Here is a 24073-nt window from a genome sequence, read left to right on the forward strand (position 1 = left end):
CCTACATAGGTTGGTGAAGAAACACTTAATGAATTTCTTAAAGCTCCACTAAAATATTTAAATCGTGACTATGAGGGACTAAAGGGGATAGGTCTAGGGGGTGTTGGTCAAAATTATATATTTGATGGACTACATAAATATAATAAAAAACTAGCACTTAGCACTTTTACATCTTGCACCTTTTGCACTTGCAATTAAAAATTTCTTACATTTTGGTCCAAAAACTTAATGGCCTGTTAACTTTTTGTAAGTATCGGTTGTAGTTTTTTTAGTTATTTTTCGTGGGAAAAAATTTGTAAAACTATTTCTGAGAATTAGTGCAACCCTTCACAAAATGGTGTAACTATTGGAATTTTCGACTATAAATACATGTGTTTTATCATCGTATCTTGGTAAATTGCTTTCTTCACATCTTCATGATTATTATCATTGTGTTTATGAGAGAGTACTATATGATTGTTGCATACATCCTCTAAAATCGAAGAGGTTTTTGGAGAGTCTTAAATCATTTTATCCAACAAGAACAATAGTATTGACTATTTATCCTTAAATATAATGGTTTTGCCACATCCTCCTCTTAGTGCTTTTCATAATTCCTTTTCTACTTTACGTACTATTTCAAACATATGTATCATCAAAATCTGAAATGCCTCATTTAAGAATTTATAATCATTTCAGAAAATATATAAAAGTTGGATAATTTACTAATTTTCATTTTGTATTTACTTAATAACAAAAGAATCTAAACTGACTAATTTGTCCTTCCACTTCTTTCAAATGAATACAAAGGGATCTCTAGGAAGCACACTAATTACAATTTCACCCCTTCCTAGAAACTTTACCAAAAAAAAAAAAAAAAAAAAAAGAAAAAAACTATGGAGGCAATTAGCATGTCCAAATTTGTTATTCGTCATCTAGCTAATTCAGAGTGCAAAGATGAGTTCAACTCCACTTGTTCAGCTTCCCATCTCGCCTTTGCCACTACACCATCATGCATCGGGACGTAATCCTGCAATAAAAAACACACACCACATCCTTCAATGCATTAGTCACTTGTACCGTACAATCGTTATAGTCTATCTATAAAGGTAACACTGTCAGAGCTATAATCAAGTTGAGTTCTGTATCAATTAGTTCGTACGTAATTTCACTTTGGAATTTCTAGATTTTGAGTAAAAAAATGATATCGAAGTTTATAAAAAGTGACTTTAGTGTTTATAAAAACTCAATACATGACTCTTTTTTATATATTATTTAAAAATTTTGTGCTCCAAAACACTACAAAGAAAATGTTTGTTTACACACCTCAAGTTTTTGTACTAGTTCTTTTGCGTTTGGAGCAGAGACAATGATGTGGCGCTGAGCTGGCATGATGAAACCATCATCGACTGCTTTGTCGATGAATGTAAGTAGCGAGTTATAGTAACCATCCACGTTTAATAAGCCCACCTATTAAGATGTTTGAGTATGTATGTATTAAGTCATTAATTATTTACCTTGTATAACCTAATAATGAAAACATGTTGCATGTTGGCATTTTAGTATTTCGATATAAAAAATAAAATTAAATGAAAACAAATATTAAAAAAAAAAAAAAGACAAAGGGAAATATTTTTTTTTCCATATGTGGTTTGGTTACTTACGGGCTTGTCATGAATTCCAAGTTGGGCCCACGTAATAACTTCTAATAATTCCTCCAATGTTCCATATCCACCTACAAATATTTATTAAAAAAAATTAGAAATCTTTATTTATTCAAAAATTAAAAACCTTTGTGAACATATTATACATTATATAAAAAATGGAAAAGTATAGATTAAAAGACTTTCGATCTATCGATATAAAATGTTATAGAAAGGATGAACTTGACGAAATCCAAAACAATAATACATAATAATAATAAAAAAAGATTGTCGTTATCTTAATAATAATTTTTATAGTATATTTAATGTACAAGTTATTTATAAACTCTTATAAAAATGCAAAATAGTTTGTTGGGTCAACCAGTTTCGACTTGTCCTAAAGACAAATCGAAATACGTCAACTTGCATTGGAATTTTATTTTTAATGTGTCCATTAAGAGGTAATATCTGAAATCATATATGGTTTAAATTATTATTTGCTTAAATGGTCGAAAATCATCAAAATTTTAAAATGCTTACAAATATTCTAAAACTTTTATTTAGAATTTTAAATTATCATTTTGATTAGTAAGTTATAAGTATATTTAAATTCAATATATATTCATCATCACCTTTGTTGCTTTATTTATAAATTATAAGGCATATAATTAGTTGTATTTTAATCATAATTTATAAACATCGTGGGGAGAGATGGAACCTGGTAAGGCAATAAAACAATCAGAATGACGAGCCATCTCAGCTTTTCTTTGATGCATATTAGATACGACTCTTAATTCTCCTATTGTTTCACCTGTTATCTGCAAATACATATTAATAAAGAATAAATAATATATTTTTTAAAATTAATATACATTTTTAAAGAAAACACTAGTTCATTACCTCCTTGCACATGAGAGTCTTGGGAATAATCCTGAAAATATAAAGAATAATTATTTTCAACGAAAAAAAAAAGATTGAAGCTTTGAAGGGCTAAAAGGTAATTAGTCACTATATGTATTACCCTAAAACATGGCCACCACCACGGTGAACCTCCTGTGAGACCAATCCCATTAACCCTACACTCCCTCCACCATAAACAAGATCCACTTTCCTTTTCACCTTCATAAAGAACAACAAATATTAATTAACATTAATACATGTATACATCATATATACATGCATACATACATACATAGATATAGATGGTGGAGGGTAAAACTGGAATTTTAAAAAGATGAAGGGCAAGTTGGTAATACAATCCCATTAACCGGGTACTCCCTCCACCATAAACAAAGATTCTTTTTATAACAAAAACCATAATAACATGCATTTACATATACATATAGACATGTATATATATGGAGGAGGGTAAAACTGGAATTTTGAAAAGATGAAGGGTAGGTTGGTCAAGTACCAGTTCTTGGCCTAAATCAAGAGCAGCATCTCTGTAACAATCTCTTTTACCAGCACTACTACCACAGAAAACACATACACTTTTGAATTTTGATCTTATGTCCTCCATCTTCTTCTTCTTCTTCTTCTTCTTCTTCTTCTTCTTCTTCTTCTTCTTCTTCTTCTTCTTCTTCTTCTAGTTGTGTTTCCAATATTTTTGGGGTACTTCTTTTTTTGCTTTGAATATGAATGTGGAAAGTGTTTGGAATAATAAAGGAATAATGGAAGGTGGGTTGGTTTATATAAAGGATGAAGAACCAAATAATGATATAATTGGGATGACTTCTTGAATTATGTTGGGCCACGTAGGTCAGAGGCAAAATGGTAATTTACAGAGAGAAAATGTCACAAGTTATCTTATTTATTTTATAATTCCATGGTGTATATTATGCCGAATACCCTTTTTTTACATGAATAAGAGAAACTTTAGGTTTTAGATTAGTAAATATGATATTTACAGAGTTGATAATACCAGTGAAAACCGATTTTTTACTTATCTCCAAACAAACATAGTTTAACCAAACTTGGATTATCGGATTAGTTTTTGGAATTTTTTTACTATTCAGCAATATATATACATAGCACTTCATCTTTTTCAGTATCATTAACTATTTGTTATAACGGTAATAGATAAGACCATATAACTATCTAATTTTCAAACCACAATATTTTAAAGCACATAAAAACAAAACTATCGTTGTTTATACGGCAAGATTGAGGCGTGTGTATGTTAGTGTTTGTGCGAAAAGACAAAGATTACATACATCCTATTGAGTATTGAGGGTGAAACTTAAATATGTAACATTAATTTAAAATAGACCCGATTAGTATAATGACAACTATAACATTCGACAATCTCATATAAATAGGATAAGAGGGAGATGGTCAGCAGCCCCTACAGTAAGATTGGGAGACTACTTCCATATATAATTTTTTTTGTAACTACGTCCACACTTCCCTGCATAAGATTTTTGCATACGAAACGTTAACCAGCTAAAAATAATAAAGTAATGTATGTTTGAGTAGAGGCTAATAAACGAATAAATATCCATGAGTGGAGGGGAAACAAAAATAATTTGTTTAAAAATGGCCAAAAAGCACAAACAAAAAACAAAGGTAGGCATTAGATATGTAATACTACCTACACTGATTCAAAGTCTCCACACTCTCATATCTCATATCTGAGATCATGTCCTCTCTAAGTATTAACTCTTTCAAGTCTAACCACACGCTATCTTCTCACTTACTACTCGACCGACCATTCATCTTCTTTCCCTCGACAGTAATCGACTCCACTCTCCTAACATAAGTTGTCAGTTGTCTCCTATGGACATGTCTAAACCAATAAAGTCTTCCTTCTTAATTTCTAGATGAACGTCGTCGTACCCAATGAATTCCTAATTGACGTGCTCGATATCATATCCAACAAATGTCTTACCATATGTCCACAACAACATTTTCATTTCTACAAACTTCATTTTACTCTCATGTTCCTTCTTAATCGGACAACATTCGGACACATACAAAAAAGTTGGCCTTATAGCTCCTATATAATTTTCTCTTTAGTTTTAGTGGCACCTTCTTGTCACACAATACTCTTGTCACTTTCCTCCACTTTAACCATCTCACCTTTATGTGTTGTGTAACGTCATCCTCAACACACCCTTCTTTATGGATCATAGAGCCCATGCATTTACAACTCCCTTTTTTGGGTGCAAAACATGTTTATCGATGCATAAATCAATTACTTCATTGTTTTGCTCCCTACTGAAATTGCTCTATGGATATTCTATCTTATCAATGATGATATTTAGCCCTTTTCCTTCTAAGGATGCCTTTAAGATATCCAACCTAGCATTCAACTTTGTCCTAGACTAAGCTACAAGAACTATGTTTTCAGACTATAGCATACCCAATGACACTTATTCTTAGGTTCATAATAGATTTCATCCATAATTAAAGTGAAGATGTACGAACTAAAAGTTGATCCCTACTGGAGTCTTATTTCTACTAGGAAAGCCTCGATGTCACCAATTACAGTTAGGATACATGTTGTATACCAACAATACATATCACGTATAGCCCAAATGTAACTCCTAGAAACCCTTTTAGCTTCCAAAGTATTACATATTGTCTCACGTGGGGCGCTATCACATGGCTTTTCTAGGACGATGAACACCATATAGAGATCCCATGTTTCTTTCTCGATATTTCACCATTAGATGTTTGAGCAAATGGGTCGCCTCAGTAGTGACCTCTCATGCATGAAATCAAATCAATTTTACGATAAAATAATTTATTGTATTAACTTAGCCTTTAACACCATATCCCATAACTTCCTGTAAGAAGCTTAATACTTTTTATAGTTTCCATAAGTTTGTGCGTCTCCTTTGTTCTTATAGATTGGTATCACAATACTAGATCTATACTCCTCTGGCTTCTTCCATGAATTATGTTAAGGAGGTTTGTTAACCACTATACTCACACCTCACCTAAGCACAACTACATCAAGGGCGGAGACAATAAAGGGGCTAGTGGGTGTTGTGCCCCCTAACTCCATCACTATTAGTATATTAATCCTCAAAGCCCACTGTCACCAATTGGCTCCATCTTCTTCATTTGGCATTTAATCATAATAAAATATTAATGTTTTGTTATTCATTAATTATTTAATTTTTTTCATAAAACATCATAACTTATAATGGTACAAGTAACATGTCACCATGTACTAATACTTTTCTTATTACAATCTCTCTTTTATGATATAAGACTCTATAAACTCACGTGGAGATAAAATACCATACAGACATATATCTCTATTCAAATACTTTATATATATATATATATATATATATATATATATATATATATATATATATATATATATATATATATATATATATATATATATACTATGTTGTAAGTCCAAGCCCCCTTTATTCTAAAATTTTAGCTCCGGCCCTAAACATGGATTTGGTTAGAACCAACAACTTAGTAACATTCGTCACTTGAGGTAATAAATATTTAATATCTTTATAATTAATTGTTGGGCTATGAAATAAATAAATGGATTATTGAGTGGACTTTAGCAAGTGGGCGAATAGGATTGGGCTACTTGAAGACGTACGTTGCACGTAAGCTTGGCGTACGCGGGGGGCGGAGGTGTGTACGCGTAACGTACATAAGCAGACTCAAAACCCTAATTTTTAGGGTTTAAGTCATATAAATACAACATTATAACTCAAACACTAGCCTCCTTGCCAACCTTTCAACCTCAGAAACCCTAGATTGCCTGTCATTCTTCTTCCTTGTGTGTTTTTGACTTTGTGAAGTTCTTTGTGGTGTTTAGAAGCTTGAAAGGAGAAGGAAGAAGTTGAAGAAGAAGAACTTGAGTAGCTTGAGCTTAAGGATCCAAGATAACATCACCATTTGGAACTTATTTGAGGAAAAAATATTTCAACTTGCCTTATGAATGCTTAGATCCATGTTAATGGAGTTTTGGACCTTTTTAGGTCCCAAGAATGGACTCTATGGTTCAACTTCGTATCTAGGCTTAGGGTTGCCACCCTTAGTGATATATGAGTCCCATTAGCAGTAGAGTTTCAATCTTTAAGGTCTTTTTGTGACCATGCATGAGTCCTAGTCATTTCCATGGAAGTTAGTTGCTATATTCCAAGTTTGGATCCATTTGGTGGGTTACAAGCCACCAAGTAATCGACTTTATGAGTTAAGACATGTTAATGAACTCAGATCTGTAATTTGGACTTAAGCTCTTGAGGGATTAAGCACTTTTGAGGAATATGGCTTAACAGGGTAGTACGTTGGGCGTACAAGCCAGTACGCGCAGCGTACAAGCCATGCAGCATGTACGCTTAGCGTACCGAGGAGCACGCCCTACATACTCACTGATTTTAGGTTTCACGACATTTGGGCCTCAGATTGGGTCAAACTTTGGACTTCTTAGCTTTTTGGGCCATCAGGAGTTAGTTATTGGGCCAAGGACATGTTTGGGCATAACTGCATAAGGGAAGGCCCATTTGAGGAGTTTGGCCCAATTTAGAAAATTGGGCCATTAGTGGGCCATTAGTGGGCTTGGATTGAATAGATGGAATTGGGCCTAGATTATGGTCCAAATTAGACCAGGGGTAAAATAGTCATTTTACCCTAAGAAGGATTATGGGATTTTGACTAACTGTTGTTGTGATAATGATAGTCGGGGAGTTGTTGGAGCAGCCGTAGAGATTCCTTACCGTGAGATTTCCCATTTAGCTTTGCGAGATGAGTTTCCTCCTGTATAAATAGGTCGAAGGCACTAATGTCGGCCCAAATATGTATGCTAGTATGTTCCGGGCTTAGGTCTAATGTCGGGCAAGGCCCAAAGTAGGTTTATATGTTTCTGTTGGAACGTGAAAGTGAACCTCTAGCAATCTCTATCATTTGAATGTTCCGAAGTCAGTCTTGTTCTGGAGTCAGTCTGTGGTCCGGAGTCAAGTTGGTGTCCGGAATAGGGAGAATGATCAAGTGAAAATGTTCCAAAATGGTGAATGTTCTGAAGTCAGTCTTGTTCTGGAGTCAGTATGTGGTCCGGAGTCAAGTTGGTGTCCGGAATAAGGAGAATGATCAAGTGCAAATGTTCCAAAATGGTGTATACTTCTGAATGTGTCTATCTGTCTTTACATTTATTATTCTTGTCTTTTAGTTTTATGTAACCGTTCATATGACTCAGTTTATTTTGTCAAAGGGATAATCAGAGCGTCAGATGTAACTCTTTTGTCCATTCCTATGTATGTATTCAAGTTTAAACGGTGTACTCCTTCTCCTACATTAGGAGCTTTTAATGACAAGAATAGTAGACAGATTGTTCCTCCAAAGATAAATATTTTTACATTTACTTCACTTGCATCCTTCTCTCAAATCAAAATCTTTCAAACATTCTACTTGTTCATTTATTATCTTTACTTTGATTATTCTCATTGTCTCATATTTAATACTTGAAGTACTTTGTTGATCTACATCTTCAAATCTTGACTGGTCTTGCCAGACTTGACTGGAACTTATAATCAGAAGCAGACATTGATCTTAAGCATTAACTCAAGGTTTGAGTTTTCAAACCTTGTCCCTGCGCAATCAGTTCCTTGTTCTCATAATTGGTATCAAAGCTTGAGTTGTTGTCCTTTGAATCCATAAGAACATATTATAATTGATTCGAGATTACCTTGGTATTTCTATCATTTCGGTGTTCATGATAAAAGTTCTTCTATATAACACTTTTTCTCAAGATATCTTAACTTTAATGGCTGCTTCTAATTCTCAACAAATGCACTCAATGCAAATAGAAAATAGCGTGGGTTGCCCTACACGTGCCCCGCTGCTAGTTGTTGAAGAGTATGATCACTGGAAAGTCAGAATGGAAAGATTTTTACTTGGAAAAGAAAAATGTGAATCTATTTGGAGATTCGTTAAAGAAGGTCCTCATGTTCCAGTTCGAACCATTGTTAGAGATGTTGTTGCAACTCTCTTGGGACAGGATCAACAATGACAAGCACCTGTCACTGCTGATGATCTTGAAAAGCTGCATGCCAATCAAGTTGCCTTTTCAGAAATGGTGTTTGGTGCTTTACCTTCTCTCTTTGAGCACATTAAACTGTGTAAATCGGCAAAATAGATTTGAGACACACTTCAAGATTTGTTCGAGGGGTCAGAGAACATGAAGGATAAGCGTCTAACCTCGGCTTCAATTACTTCGACACTTTCACTGCAACACTTGGTGAATCTGTTGCCTCAGCCTCAAACAGATACCAAATCGTCGTCAACAACATGACAACTCATGGGATAGCCCGAACTCCACTTGAGTGTAATCTCAAGTTCATCAACAGCCTCAGAAAGGGATGGGGAAATGTGAAATCATGTCTTCAGAGTAATGGATCTCTAAAAAAGCTGAAGCTCTACCAACTTTCGATGAGCTTCAAGGTCATGAATCAAATGTTGTACAAACCCTGCGTGAACTCACCAGAGGCCCTCTAGCTCTAGTCAGTTCCTACGACCCACAAACTCCGAACCTTGCTATTTTGGACCCTTTCTCTCCTATTGTTCCTCATATTCCTCCTGTTCAACCCTCACCTACAACCATACCTGCTCCTACCTCTAACAACTATCAACCAATGGGTGATCTTAACTCTGAAGAAATGGACTCCGAACTCCGCTTCCAACAGGAGTTTGCCTTACTTTCCATGAAATACAACTGTCCTTTCAACAAGCCATATAACAATTATTTCCAATCTTCTCACCAAAACAACTGTTTCCAGGCACCTCACCAAAACAATCATCAACCTTTCAACAAACCTTTAGAAAACCCACCATCCTACAAGCCTATCCTTCCTACACCAAATCACACCTCAGAATCATCACAGATTCCAAAGTCGGAAAAACCCAAGATTGTATATCACAAATATGGCCATGCAAATCACTTTACCAAAGACTGCTTAGCCGAAGTCCCACAGAAACCCAAGATCAAGGACTCTGCTTACTATGCACGTCGAGCTCAAGAAATGGTAGAAAGTGAAAAGGCTTTTGTTACCACTATATCAAGGGATGTAGAAGGGTATTGGTCATCTGGAGATGATGATGACGTAACCACTAGCAGGAACAGGTGTCATATGGCTTGACAAGAAATAGAATGTGATGTAGGCTACTGGTTGTCTAGGTCAGAAAGAGATGATGAAGATGTTGAGCCAAACTACTGCTACATGGCTACCAACGATCCACCTGGCAGAAGCATCATTCAACAGGTAAAATCTATGATTACTGATAATAGTTTTGAATTATCTCTTTGTGAACCATATCTAACCTAGATCCAATCAGATATGAATATCATTTACAAAGACTACGTGTCAGCCATAGAAGCCAGTGAGAAGAAGGAAAGAGAATTAAGTCGTCTTAGATTACGCTTTGAGGAGAAGAAATTGAAAATTGAGTCTTTAGAACGAGAGCTTGTAATGTCACAAGATGAATGTATCATTCATAATGACAAATTTGAAATTGCTTATTCTGAAATAAATGTTTTAATTTTTGACAACAAACGTCTCAATTCTAAAATAGATGCTTTGCACAAGTGTATTGACATTCTTGAAGCAAATGAACGGATGACTCACAATTTTCGTCATCCTTGGTCAAAAGCTCCTGGTCTCGGAAGCGAGTTTCTGAAACCTATTGCTCGTCCCTTGAAGGAGTTACAAAACCTAACTTTTATGGGAGACGTTCTGAACATCAAACATTCGGACATCCCTGTCTCGCGTTTGTCACCCCTTCCTGAGACTCTTGACCAATTTGCATCATCGATTCCTGAGTTTTAGCCTATAGTTGTCAAGTGTGCCGATTCCATGCATTTTCCGCCTCTAACAAACCTTGACCTGAATCGGACCTCGGAACCCCACTCTAGTATTCCAAACCATGCCGTTTAAAATCCGAACTATAGCCCTCCTAACAACCGTGTTGTTGAGGGAATTTTTCCGGAGACAACTCGACCTGAATTCTCTATGCGTGTTTGGGCAGCTTTAGATAGTGACGTTGATGAGTCAATCTCATGTGTCTGAACCCCAAGTGATTTTCAAAACAAAACTAGTTCCAATTAAGCTTGTGTTCAATAATCCTTAAGTAGGACAAACCTCCAAATCTTCGCCTCATTCCAAAAGAAAAACCATATTGAATAGAAAAGATATTGTTGATCCTAAGGTAGAAGCTCAGAATGCTCACAAAAAGGAAGTTAAATCAAGAAAAAAAAATTCTAGATTCCTTGAGAACTCCAAAAAGAGTGTATCTCGGACTGTTCATTCATCAACTAAGTGTCAAAACACCTTCGCACCCACTAAGATCCTCCCGAGGCCTTCCAATCCTTCCAGTCCTGTAGAACAAAAGAAAGTGGTCAGTCCCACCGTGAAAAAGCCTATTGTAAGCACTACATATGTCTGAGCCAACTATCCTCGGACTGTTTCATCCATTTTCATAGCCAAAGCTGATGGTATAATTTTCAAACCTCAATAGTTTTCAAAACCAAATGTACCATCAACCAAAAAACAAGTTGTTAAGAAAACAATCTCTCAAAAATCTTCAAAACAAAATATTGTTTGGAAAGTAAAAAATCACAATGATGAAACTGCAATTCCAAGAGACATAGTGGTCTCACTACTCCGAAAGTTGAATGTCCAAGAAAAGTTGTTCCGAATCCTTGTGTCATTGATTATGAATATTGGATAAATGAAAGAACGATGGCCTTCAATTTGTTTCCTAAAGAATCTCGGAACAAACCTTCCAAACCATCTGTTGCTCAAAAGTCACAACCGAAACCTAAGACTAATGCCTTTTTCCCAAAACATAACTCGAAGCCTAAAAACTCTACAAATCACTAACTTTGCAGGCACTCTGTGCTGTGAAGCATGAAACAATATGGTATATTAATAGTGCTTGCTCCATGCACATGACGGGGCAGAAGGAATTTTTGCGAGATCTCAAACTTTCACCAAATCTTGGCTATGTGACGTATGGCAACAACTCCAACTCTCAGATCCAAGGTTATGGAATCCTTACAAAAGGGAACTTCTCTATTTCAAACGTGGCATATGTAGCTGAGTTGAAGCATAATTTGATAAGTGTAGCTCAACTCACTGATGCAAATCGATGAGTTGAATTCTGCAAGAAACACAACTATGTCATGTACGAAGACCGGAAGGAATGTTTAATCAAGTCAAATCACAACAAGAACACATATCCTCTTGACATCAACATGATAATCGGCAAGCCCCAACTCTGCTTACTCTCAAAAGTTGTTCCTGATGTCAGTTGGTTATGGCATAGGAGGCTTGCTCATCTAAACTTTAGATATATGAATGATCTTGTTTCCAATGAGATGGTAAGAGGCCTGCCACTCCTCAAGTTCGGAAATGATCATTTATGTGATGTGTTTTAATGTGAAAAACAGTCAAAGAAGGGTCATCCCATCATCATTGAAAAATCAATCTCGGAGCCATTAGAACTTCTAGACATTGATATGTGTGGACCATCTACAGTAGAGAGTTTGCATCACAAAAAATACAGTCTTGTAATTATGGATGACTTTACTAGGTTCACCAGGGTATTCTTCCTATGGCTCAAGTCAGAAACAACCTCCAAACTCATCAACTTTATCAAAGGAATAAAAGTTCTCATCAAACTCCCAGTAAGGCGAATGTTCACCAGGGTCTTCTTCCTATGGCTCAAGTTAGAAACAGCCTCCAAACTCATCAACTTTATTAAAGGAATAAAAGTTCTCATCAAACTCCTAGTAAGGCGAATCCGAAGTGACAATGGTTCGGAGTTCACAAATTCAACCATTGAAAACTTCCTCACCTAGAAGGGTATTGACCATAACTTTTCTTCTCCATACACAACACAAAAAAATCCGTGTAGTTGAACGACGTAACAGAACACTTGTTGAAGTTGCTCGATCCATGCTTAACTTTGCAAATTTTCCAATTCATCTTTGGGCCGAAGCTGTTTCTGCTACATGTTTTACTCAGAATTGGAGTATCATCAATCGATGCCTCAATAAGACACCGTATGAAGCCATGAACGGTCGGAAGCCAAGTATCTCTCTTCTTCATGTTTTTGGGTGTAAATGCTTCATCAAGAACAATCATGATCAGCTTACCAAGTTCCAACCCAAAGTTGATGAAGCCATCTTTCTTGGATACTTTGCTAAATCAAAGGCTTATTGAGTTCTTGATCGAAAAACTCGTGTTCTAGAAGAACGTTTTTATGTTACCTTTGATGAAAATTTTGTTCGGAATTCTGGCTCAACCCATGTTACAACTCACATCATGGAGTCCGATGCTTCAGGGCCAGGATGTCCGAACCAGCAAATAATTTATGAAGTTGACTTTGAAACCTTGTTCGGACCCTCAGAAACAACTCTTGAATTAGAATCTCGATCAAGACACACCTCATCAACCGAAGCTCCGGTCTCCCAAAATGTTTCCGGTCCAACACCTAGTTTTCCTCCATTTGATTCTGAATTGTTTCATCCTACTCAGGTTGAGGGGGAGAATGGTCAACCTACCCTTGAATCAAATATGGATGGATTCCAAGATGTAATTGCTGAATTCAACTCTAATCCTATCAACAACGATGATGATGCAAATTTCTTTGATTTCCTACCTGATGATGACGTCAACCTATCCGGTTCAGAAGTTCAGGAGGAGCATCATCCACAAGTTCAAACTATTCAGAGGGAGCAACACAACCCCATTGTTGATATAGGATCATCTGCTACACAAGAGCTTTCGAGACTACATGTTTTGACTAAGGATCATCCTCCGAACCAAGTTATTGGAAACCCAAATGCTGGTGTACAAATTTGTTCTGCCACAAGTGTTCAAAATGAATGTCATTTCTCAGCATTTATCTCAATGGTTGAATCCAAGTTCATCAAAGAAGCATTAGAACATGTTGATTGGATTACAAACATGCAGGAAGAATTGGCAGAATTCAACAGAAATGAAGCATGGAATCTCGTCCCTCCTCCTCAGAATCATCCCATTGTTGATACTAGATGGGTATTTCGGAACAAATTAGATAATGCATGAGTCATTATTCGGAATAAAGCAAGATTGGTGGCTAAAGGATTCACACAGATCGAAGGGCTTGAGTACGATGAGACCTTTTCTCCTGTTGCCCATCTTGAAGCTATCACAATATTTCTTGCTTATGCTTCTCATAAAGGCTTTAAGGTTTACCAGACGGATGTTAAAAGTGCCTTTCTAAATGGTGAACTTGATATTGAAGTGTATCTTCAACAGCCTCCCGGTTTTGTTAATCTCTCATATCCGAACTACTGCTACAAACTCCAGAAAGCAGTTTATGGCCTCAAGCAAGCTCCTCGCGCATGGTACGAGACCCTCACCGACTTTCTCAAGCATTCAAGTTTTCAACGAGGTATTTTCGATCCTACTCTATTCCGAAGGTCAAATGAAAAACATCTCATTGTGCTACAAAATTATGTTGACGACATCATTTTCGGATCCACCGATTCATCAATGGTTGCGGACTTTGCTAAGTTAATGGTCAGTAGATTTAAAATGAGTATGATTAAGCTTGTTCCTAGGTCTCTAAGTGAAACAGACCAACAGAGCAATTTTCATTCACCAAGAGAAGTACATTTTGGAAATTCTCAAAAAGTACTCAATGGACACCTGTGCCTCAGCCAAGGTACCTATGGGTTTCGGACAGAAGATCTTTTTGGACCCTTCAGGTGTAGCAGTTGATGAAAAGAAGTAAAGAGGAATGATTGGATCCCTAATCTATCTCACAGCAAGTCGTCTGGACATCATGTTTTCAACATGTTTGTGTGCCAGATTTCAAGTTAATCCAAAGATGTCTCATCTATTGGTTGTTAAGAAAATATCCTGATACCTCAAAGGTACAAAGAATCTCGAAATTTGGTACCCAGCAAATGAGAGTTTCCTCCTTCAAGCATATTCTGATTCAAACTATGGTAGTCTTCAGTTGGACAGAAAAATCACATCTGGTGGTTGTCAATTTTTAGGTATTCGCCTGGTTAGCTGGTCATCAAAGAAACATAACTGCATTGCACTCTCCACAGCCGAAGCGGAATACATTGCTACCGCCAGCTGTACATCTCAAGTTTGCTGGATGAAATCTCAGCTCTTAGACTATGGTTACCGTTTTCAACGAATTCCTATCTATTATGACTCTCACAGTGTTATTGCAATCTCGCACAATCCAATTCAGCACTCAATGACTAAGCACAATGACATACAGTACCATTTCATTAAAGATCATGTTTTAAATGGTAACATTGAACTTATTTTTGTTCCATCTAACGATGAAATTGTTGATGTCTTTACTAACGCATTAGACAAAACCAAATTCAATGGTTTTCTAAACAAAATGGGTATGATGATGCCTGATCCACAATTCTTTCAAGAGGCATGTACTCTCTGATGGAAACATCAGTAGGTGATATACTTTTGGAATAAAATCATTTTTCATCTTGTAAGTCCTCAATCTTCTTGAGTATCAATCAGATCCGTTTGATGGTGCAGAATACCAATCAAACGGATGATGCCAGATCAAAATAGAAGAGAAGAAAAAGAAGAATATGAATCTATGATGTATTCAATGAATAGAATGATGCTCTAACACATAAGATTCTCTCACACACACTCTTCTTCTCTCTAACTTTCTCTCTCTACAATATGCTCTCCTTGTCTAGCTGTACACTCTATCGCATTTGCACACCTCACCACTAATACAATATATAGTGGACATGGGTCGTGAATGGGTTTACGACCGTGAACCAGTTCATGGCCGTAAACACCCACCTGGGTCGTGAACACAATAGCGAACACATATTACATTACAGAAAAATATATTTTCCTAGAAAAGTAAATTATAAACCAATATTTTAGACCCAACAATCTCCCCCTTGGTTTATAGCATTCTTTTCTAATTGACACAACAAACTCCCCCTAAAAAGGTAGCTGGCTTTTCTTGTTAATCTTCATTGGGAGCTTGGCTTCAGCTTTAATCTTCAATTTTCTTCACAACATCAAGATGAACAGATGAATATTCTATGAATGACATCATCTTGAGCAGTTGGGCTTTTCTTTAGAATTTGACATTGAACGCACATTGGGTGAGGAGGCTTCTTGAAAAAGATTCTTGAAAGATGGCGCTTTCAGCTTGAGAATCTTCAGAGAGAACAATAGAGAGAACTAATCTTCTGGATCACTTCAGCAGGTACAAGAATAGCAACAAATTGATTGAGGAGGCTTCAATGCAATCTGTCACAAAATCTTCAAATCAGCTTCACCTTGCTTCTGGGGTTGAAGGATTGAATGTTGAAAGAATAGTCTTCATTTCTTGCTCCTTCGAATGAGAATTCTTCGATTATCACGGACGAAGCCTCGACTCAGAAAATCTCGATACAGTCTCCATGAGTCTCATCTATATCTGAATTCACTTTTCAAGACAAAACAAAACTTAAAAGAAAATTTAGCATACCAAACAAAAACAAAAATAATTTTGAATTTTTTATTTTTCTGAACGAGAAATAAAACATAAATAACACTATTTTTGGGTTATTAATTTTTTGATTTTTGTTTGATTTTTGAATTTTCTGATTTTTGTTTGATTTTTGAATTTTTCTGATTTTTGTTTGATTTTTTTAATTCTCCCCCTAAATTTGTGCATAGAGGAAAACTATGAACAAATTTAACAAAAACAAAAATATTTGAGATCAAAGTTGTGAGACAGTCTTAACTTTGTTTATCAGTACCTTCACCTTAATGAATAGATCTGGTCAATTGTCGGTATTGTGGTCCACTTATACACGAAGAATATTGACAAACTTTTCTAAATAAACCATTTAGCTGACGACAACCACGGGTATTGTTGTCCGCCTAAATTAAGCAGCAAGATCTACAGACAACCTCTAAATGGTTCAATTTTAGTTGCACTAGAACGTGTTCCCCACTTTCCGATATACCCTGGTTATCAAGAACTTCCAAAGAACTCCTTACTTTAGGTGAGTAAAAGATTACTCAGGAGGAAGACAGATTTAGAGATAGGTGCATATGTTGTGTCCCAGGTCGGATCTCTTTCAATCATGTAGAGGGGACACCATATGACTAACAAAGATAGAGGGATTGAGAAAGTAGGTTGCATATGCTGCGTCCCAGGTTGGATCTTCCGATCACGCAGAGGGGACATCATATGGCTAATGGTTAGAAAGAATTTCATAGATAAGGAGGTGCGTAGAAATAGAGTTGCATATGTTGCATTCTAGGTCGGATCTTTCGATCACACAGAGGAGGCAACATATGACTGACAGATAGAAAGAAAGAAAATAACCTTCTACAGACCTAATTTATTGGAATTCCCCGGTCGCTCCATCAATACCGGAATTAAGGACAAAGTCCGTACATCAAGGAAAATGTTAAACCATAGTTCTAGATACGAATTCCTTTAATGTGATTGGTAGATTCTCATGTATATCTCGCTGCTCAACCTATCCGAGCGTCATATTGTCAGGCTAAAAGGATCTATCTAGGTCAAGATTCATCAAGTAACTAGATTATTTAAGTTCATCTTTACCTAGTCAAGTCCAATTTAAATCTTTCGTGCTTACCAGCGCATCAAACACAGAGCCTAGACAATTCAACATTGGTACCTTACACATATTCAGATTACCCGTTATCACTTTCTTGATATCACTTCCCAGTCACAACATCTGCAGAACATACTATATTTTTGGATTTTTGATTTTCTATTTTCAATTTGGAAAGTGGGATATTCATCAATTGGCTCTTCATCAAATCCGGGTTGCCGAAGAGATCTTTGAATCTGCTGCTAAGGAGTACACTGGGATACACCATGGTTACATATGACTAGGGCACTATAGACTTAGAATCTATGACCTTTGCTTCATTTCCTGTTCTTGTTTGATTGGGGATCTGGAGTTAGGGTCGCTTATTCGAAGGAATATCTTGCTTCGGTTACATGTAGTTGGTATGCACTATGCAAGTATTGGGTCGACTAGTAACGATCATCTTATAAGTATCCTAGATTAGTACGTCTATTAACCTTTCCTTCCCCATTCTCGTGTAGATAGCATGGCTGGCTTCCACCATCCCGACGATCCGTACTATCTGCACCAAAGCAATGGAGGATGGCTCGATGAGGAACCAGAAGATGATCACCCAATCCCTTTGGATGATCACCGTGCTGAAGGCTTTTCGGATAGCTCCGACTCTAAACCAGAAGTCAACAACCTGCTCCCAGTAGCTCCAAACCCTAACCCCCGTCCGGCATTTCAAGGCCCCACCCCCATGTGGGCAATAACCTTGAACCGATGGAGCGATGAGCAGGGTCAGCCTTTACCTTTTTATGGAGACCGAAGCTTATACAACATAAGAGAGGGAGGATCAGCGGACCGAGTTTTGCCCATCATGGTCCGAAGGATTGCCAGGAACGTCGAGTAGGGTCAAGCAGCTATTGGCCGAGTTGTGGAAGTGGATGCCAACTCTAATCTCAACACTGTTCGCATCCGCCAACTGGAAGAAGCTATGGATAGGACGAGGAGGACCAACGAGGCTCTGCAGAAACAGCTAGCTGCATCCTGAGCCGAAGTTAGGGAACTCTGAGCACGTTAGAGGGCGCATAAACGACATCTTCAGGAAGTTATGCGCCAACTAGCTGATCTGAGGGTTCGCCCAATGGGTACCCGTCGCCAGTAGGAGATGTCAAAACATCTCACCCTTTTGTTTTAGGACTAGCCTTTTCTTTACTGTGCTCGGTAGAGCACTTGTCTGTAAACATCCCTAACTTTGAAAGTGCTCTAATTAGGCCTTTAGACTGCCAACATTTTCCCTTATGGTTTGATGTAGGACCTAATGTTAGGTCACTTTTCCCGAACTTGTATTACATCATTAATACCAGAAAAATTGGCATTTAACTACTCTGTTGCTATGACTCTCTCTCTCTCTCTCTCTCTGATTATTGGGCTATGTTGATTTAGTCCATAAAACACTCTTATCATACTTGCAATAGACTCTTACTATTTTCATCATCTCTATGAACTTTCAGTAAAAGATGCCTCCTCGCAAGCGCCCGAACAGAGGCATACATGCGACTCAAACCCCACCTCCTCCACCTCCTCCTCCACAATTCGATCCAGTGCTGTTTCAAACAGTTGTGACCGCAGCCATGGCCCAAATGAATTCTGGCGATGCTAGTGGAGCCAGAATGGGCACCAACTCCAGACATGGTGAAATTCCCTCACATACACAGGGGTGTACTTATAAGGATTTCATGAACTGTAAACCAACATTTTTCAATGGGACCGGAGGAATCCTTGCTCTGTCCTAATGGATCGAAAGAGCCGAAGTCGTTTTCGAAATGTGCTCATGCCCCGAAGAAAGCAAAATCAAGTTCGCTGCTGGCACCTTCACTGAAAGGTCCCTGACATGGTGGAACGGCCATGTGAATTCACTCTCTTTAGTAACAGCCAATGCCATGCGCTGGGACACACTAATGGACCTACTGAGAAGGGAGTACTGCCCTAGAGGTGAGGTTCACAAGCTTGAGGAGGAACTCTAGAACCTCAAGATGAAGGGGACAAACATAGTGGCTTACACGGCCAGGTTCTGCGACCTGGTAGCTATGTGCCCTAACATGATCCCTTTTGAAAGCAAGAAAATCGAACGATACATTTGGGGTTTAGTGCCCCCGTATCAAGGAAACGTTTTATCTTCACATCCTGTAACCTTTGACAGCGCCAAGGAGTTGGCCCACAGGTTGATTGATCATGAAACTCCTTCCACTCCATCAACAACAATAACAACTGCCACTGCACCGCCTAAGGCATCTGACAACAAGAGGAAGCGGTGGGACAAAAAGAGAGACAAGAAAGCTCAATCCTCTTCCAAAAACCAACAAATAGTGGCTTTCCATGCCGCCACTACTCCTGCTACCCCTGTACTAGCAAAAACCTATGTTGGGAACCTGCCCAAGTGCCCCAAGTGCCCCTTCCATCACAACGGCCCCTGCCGTGAATTACACTGCACCGACTGCGGCCGGAAGGGCCATACCGTTCGGTTTTGTAGATCCCAACCCAAACCCATTTCTCAGGTCTCCGGCTCGGGAGTGAGCCAGGCCTGCTATGGCTGCGGTGAAGTTGGCCATTTCAAGAAAAACTGTCCGAAGGCCAGGAATACGGGAGGAACGGGAAGACTACTCGCTATTGGCCACAACGAAGCAGTAGCGGACCCCACAGTCGTCACGAGTACGTTCCTTCTCAACAACTCTTATGCTTGCGTTTTATTCGATAGTGGTGCAGAAAGAAGTTTCATAAACCAAAACTTTAAACACTTACTTAAACAATCCCCACAACCACTAAAAGAAACATTTGTCGTAGAAATGGCTAACGGAAAGACAGAAAGCTCTAACGAAATCTACGTAGGATGCACCCTCATGCTAGATGATCATTCATTCCCAATCGATCTCATACCCGTTTCGATCAAGAGTTTCGATGTCATTGTGGGCATGGACTGGTTGAGTCTCCATCATGCAGATATCCTGTGCTTCGACAAAGTAATCCGTTTAAAACTATCGAATAACGAAACTCTGTTAATCTACGGAGACAAACCCAGTACGAGCCTTTGCATCATCTCGAGTATTCAAGCCCAGAAGTACTTGTGTAAGGAATATCGTCCGTTCCTTGCACACGTTGTCGACACGAGCACAGAAAACAAAAGATCTAAAAGACTTCCCCGTCGTATGCGACTTCCCCGACGTCTTTCCAGAGGAGCTTCCAGGTCTACCTCCCAAATGTCAGTTTGAGTTCAGAATCGATCTAATCCCAGGGGATACCCCTATCGCTAAATCTCCCTATCGTCTAGCGCCTGCTGAGATGCAAGAATTGTCCGATCAACTTAATGAGCTGCTCAGCAAGGGCTTCTTAAGACCAAGCTTCTTACCTTGGGGAGCTCTAGTCTTGTTCGTGAAGAAGAAGGATGGATCGTTCCGTATGTGCATCGATTATAGGGAGCTCAACAAACTCACGGTCAAAAATCGCTACCCTCTTCCCCGTATAGACGACCTATTTGACCAACTACAAGGGGCGAGTTACTTTTCCAAGATTGATCTTTGGTCCGGGTATCACCAGTTACGAGTGCTTGAGGAGGATGTTCTGAAAACAGCCTTCCGAACTCGTTATGGACACAACGAGTTCGTAATGATGCCCTTCGGACTGACTAACGCACCTGCAATATTGATGGACTTGATGAATAGGGTGTGTCGTCTTTACTTAGATCAGTTTGTCATCGTCTTTATTGATGAGATACTTGTCTACTCTCGGAGTGAGGAAGAACATAGCGATCATCTACGACGAGTCCTAGAAACCCTACGATCGGAGAAGTTATACGTGAAGTTCTCTAAGTGCGAATTTTGGATCCGAAGAGTTGAATTCTTAGGACGCGTGGTTAGTGAGGAAGGAATCCACGTGGACCCATCCAAGATTAAAGCTATCGAGAACTGGTCAGCATTGAAGACGCCTACAGAAATCCATCAATTTCTAGGCCTCGCTGGCTACTACCGCAGATTCATTCAGAACTTCTCTCGGATTGCGAAACCTCTCACCACATTGACTCAAAAAGGCGTAACATTTGACTGGGGAGAGAAAAAGGAGAAGGCATTCCAAACCCTGAAGCGAGCCCTATGCACCGCACCGGTATTATCCCTTCCCGAAGGGACAGATGTTTTCGTGGTGTACTGCGATGCATCAAAGCAAGGGCTCAGTTGTGTCCTGATGCAACGAGGTAAGGTCATCGCCTATGCCTCGAGACAACTAAAGACACATGAGATTAACTACACCACGCACGACCTCGAGTTAGGAGCAGTCGTATTCGCTCTAAAGATCGGGAGACATTACCTGTATGGAACGAAGAGCACGATATACACTGACCACAAAAGCCTCCAACACATACTGAACCAGAAGGAGCTCAATATGAGACAACGACGGTGGGTCGAGCGACTCAATGATTACGACTGCGAGATTCGTTATCACCCTGGAAAAGCCAATGTGGTAGCAGACTCCCTAAGTAGAAAAGAGTATTCTGGACGAAGAGTCAAGTCGTTAACCATGACTATCCATTCGCATCTATCCGAATAGATTAAGGAAGATCAGCTTGAAGCTTTGAAGCCTGAGAATTTGGTGGGAGAATCCTTATGTGGAATGGATAAGAACTTGGAGGTCAAGGGTGATGGAACATTATATCTCATGGATCGAATCTGGACGCCGCGTCACGGTGGTTTCAGAGACTTGGTCAGGAAGGAAGCACACAACACTCGATATTCCGTTCACCCAGGTTCAGATAAGATGTATCTAGATCTTAAAAAGTCATACTGGTGGCCTAACATGAAAGCAGATATTGCTACCTTCGTGAGTAAATGCCTTACTTGCGCGAAAGTCAAGGTTGAATACCAAAAGCCGTCAGGTCTTCTCCAGCAACCAGAGATACCCGAATGGAAGTGGGAGCGGATCACTATGGATTTCATAACCAAGCTACCCAAGATAACAGGTGGGCTTGACACCATATGGGTCATCGTCGACAGATTGAACAAGTCCGCACACTTCCTACCAATCAAAGAGACAGACAATATGAAGAAACTCACAAGAACATACATTAAGGAGATCGTACGGCTGCACAGTGTCCCTATATCAATTATCTCCGATAGAGATAGTAGGTTCACTTCGGAATTTCGGCAACCGCTACAAAGCACCTTAGGGACGAGGTTGGACATGAGTACAACCTACCATCCACAGACCGACGGGCAAAGTGAGAGGACAAAAAAACCCTGGAGGACATGCTGCGGGCCTGTGTGATCGACTTTGGTAAGGCATGGGATACCTACTTACCCCTTGTAGAGTTCTCTTACAATAACAGTTATCACACGAGCATCAAGGCAGCCCCGTTCCAAGCCCTCTACGGCCGGAAGTGCAGATCCCCTTTGTGCTGGGCTGAGGTGGGTGACACTCAGTTAGCTAAGGGACGAGTTCCTGACCATGCTCTCATGGGTCTGGAGATCATTCGAGAAACGACCGAGAAGATTGTACAGATTCGCGAACGATTAAAAGCCGCTAGGGATCGACAAAAAAGCTACACAGACAAACGAAGAAAACCGTTGGAATTCCAGGTGGGAGACCGAGTCCTTTTGAAAGTCTCGCCCTGGAAGGGCACAATACGCTTTGGAAAGCTGAACCCAAGGTACATAGGGCCTTTCGAGATTCTCGCCAGAATCAGCCCCGTAGCTTACAAACTCAACCTACCCTGCGAGCTCAGTAACATACATCCTACCTTCCATGTCTCTAACCTGAAGAAATGCCTATCCGACAAGACTCTCGTAATCCCACTCGATGAGATCGAGGTCAACGAGGGCCTCAACTTCGTGGAAGAACCTGTGGAGATCATGGACCGAGAGGTCAAAAGAACGAAACAAAGTTGCATCCCAATTGTGAAGGTTCGTTGGAATGCCAAACGAGGACCGGAGTTCACTTGGGAGTGCGAGGATCAAATGAAACTTAAATATCCTCATCTCTTTTCTTAGTTGTGTTGTAATAACTTAGCTGCTTGAATTCTAAATTTTGGGACGAAATTTCCTCTAACGGGGGGATGATGTGACAACCTGAAATTTATTCCGTCGTTATAATCCATTTCTGTTAATAGAATATTCTATTTTTATTAAGATTCCGTTAACATTTGGAGTGGATAAATTAATAAATGTTTTATTTTACTTTATTAGTGTCGTAATAAAATAAATAAGAACATGTAAAATACCCTCCAATTTATTTGGAAAAAGTTTTTAATTACGACCATTTAATTGGGTAAAAATTTAAAACCCCATTTAACGTCAGTATCGGGTAGATTCCCACCTAGCCCCAAACCCAACCCCTATATAAAGGGTGAGTGGGCACTAGATGGAGCTTTTTACCACTCTAGTCACTCTCTCTCTACTTTCTCTCTCTACAAGTGGGTTTGTTCAATAATCACCTCATTCAAGCTCCAAATCGTAAGTAACACTCCCTAACTTGTTGTCTATCTTTGCATTCATACAAACTCGAGATTTAATCTCTCAAAAACCTTAAAAACTCAAGTTTACGGTTTGGGAATACCTCCCAAAACCGTAAACACCCTTAAAGGGGTTTTTGTAGCCCAAAATCCCTCCAAAACTCTTCTAATACTCATCCTTGACTTAGAAACATACATGCATGAAGCTAGAAACCAAAAATCAGGCCTTTAGGAGGGTAAATATGGGTTTACGGTTCATGAATATTCATGAACCGTAAACACCAAAACCGTAAACACCTTAAATGGTGTTTTGGTGCCCCTAACTCCTTCCTTAACATGTTTTTGGGCTAAAGACTTGTATGTTTGAGCTTAGGACCA

At 38.8% G+C, this 24073-nt stretch overlaps 1 protein-coding gene across 1 annotated transcript; it reads right to left on the minus strand.

Annotated features, from left to right (window-relative positions):
• Positions 1-692: 692 nt before the first annotated feature.
• On the minus strand, positions 693-3296 carry LOC111921221 (cytokinin riboside 5'-monophosphate phosphoribohydrolase LOG5). Its single transcript, XM_023916795.3, has 7 exons — positions 3037-3296; positions 2644-2741; positions 2523-2553; positions 2341-2440; positions 1644-1714; positions 1306-1449; positions 693-1009 (listed from the first exon to the last, which is right to left on the minus strand). The coding sequence occupies exons 1-7, from the start codon at positions 3142-3144 to the stop codon at positions 911-913; spliced, it is 651 nt and encodes a 216-aa protein (XP_023772563.1). The 5' UTR covers positions 3145-3296; the 3' UTR covers positions 693-910.
• Positions 3297-24073: the final 20777 nt, after the last annotated feature.

The sequence above is a fragment of the Lactuca sativa genome, chromosome 9, assembly GCF_002870075.4.
Source record: "Lactuca sativa cultivar Salinas chromosome 9, Lsat_Salinas_v11, whole genome shotgun sequence".
Taxonomy (NCBI): domain Eukaryota; kingdom Viridiplantae; phylum Streptophyta; class Magnoliopsida; order Asterales; family Asteraceae; genus Lactuca; species Lactuca sativa.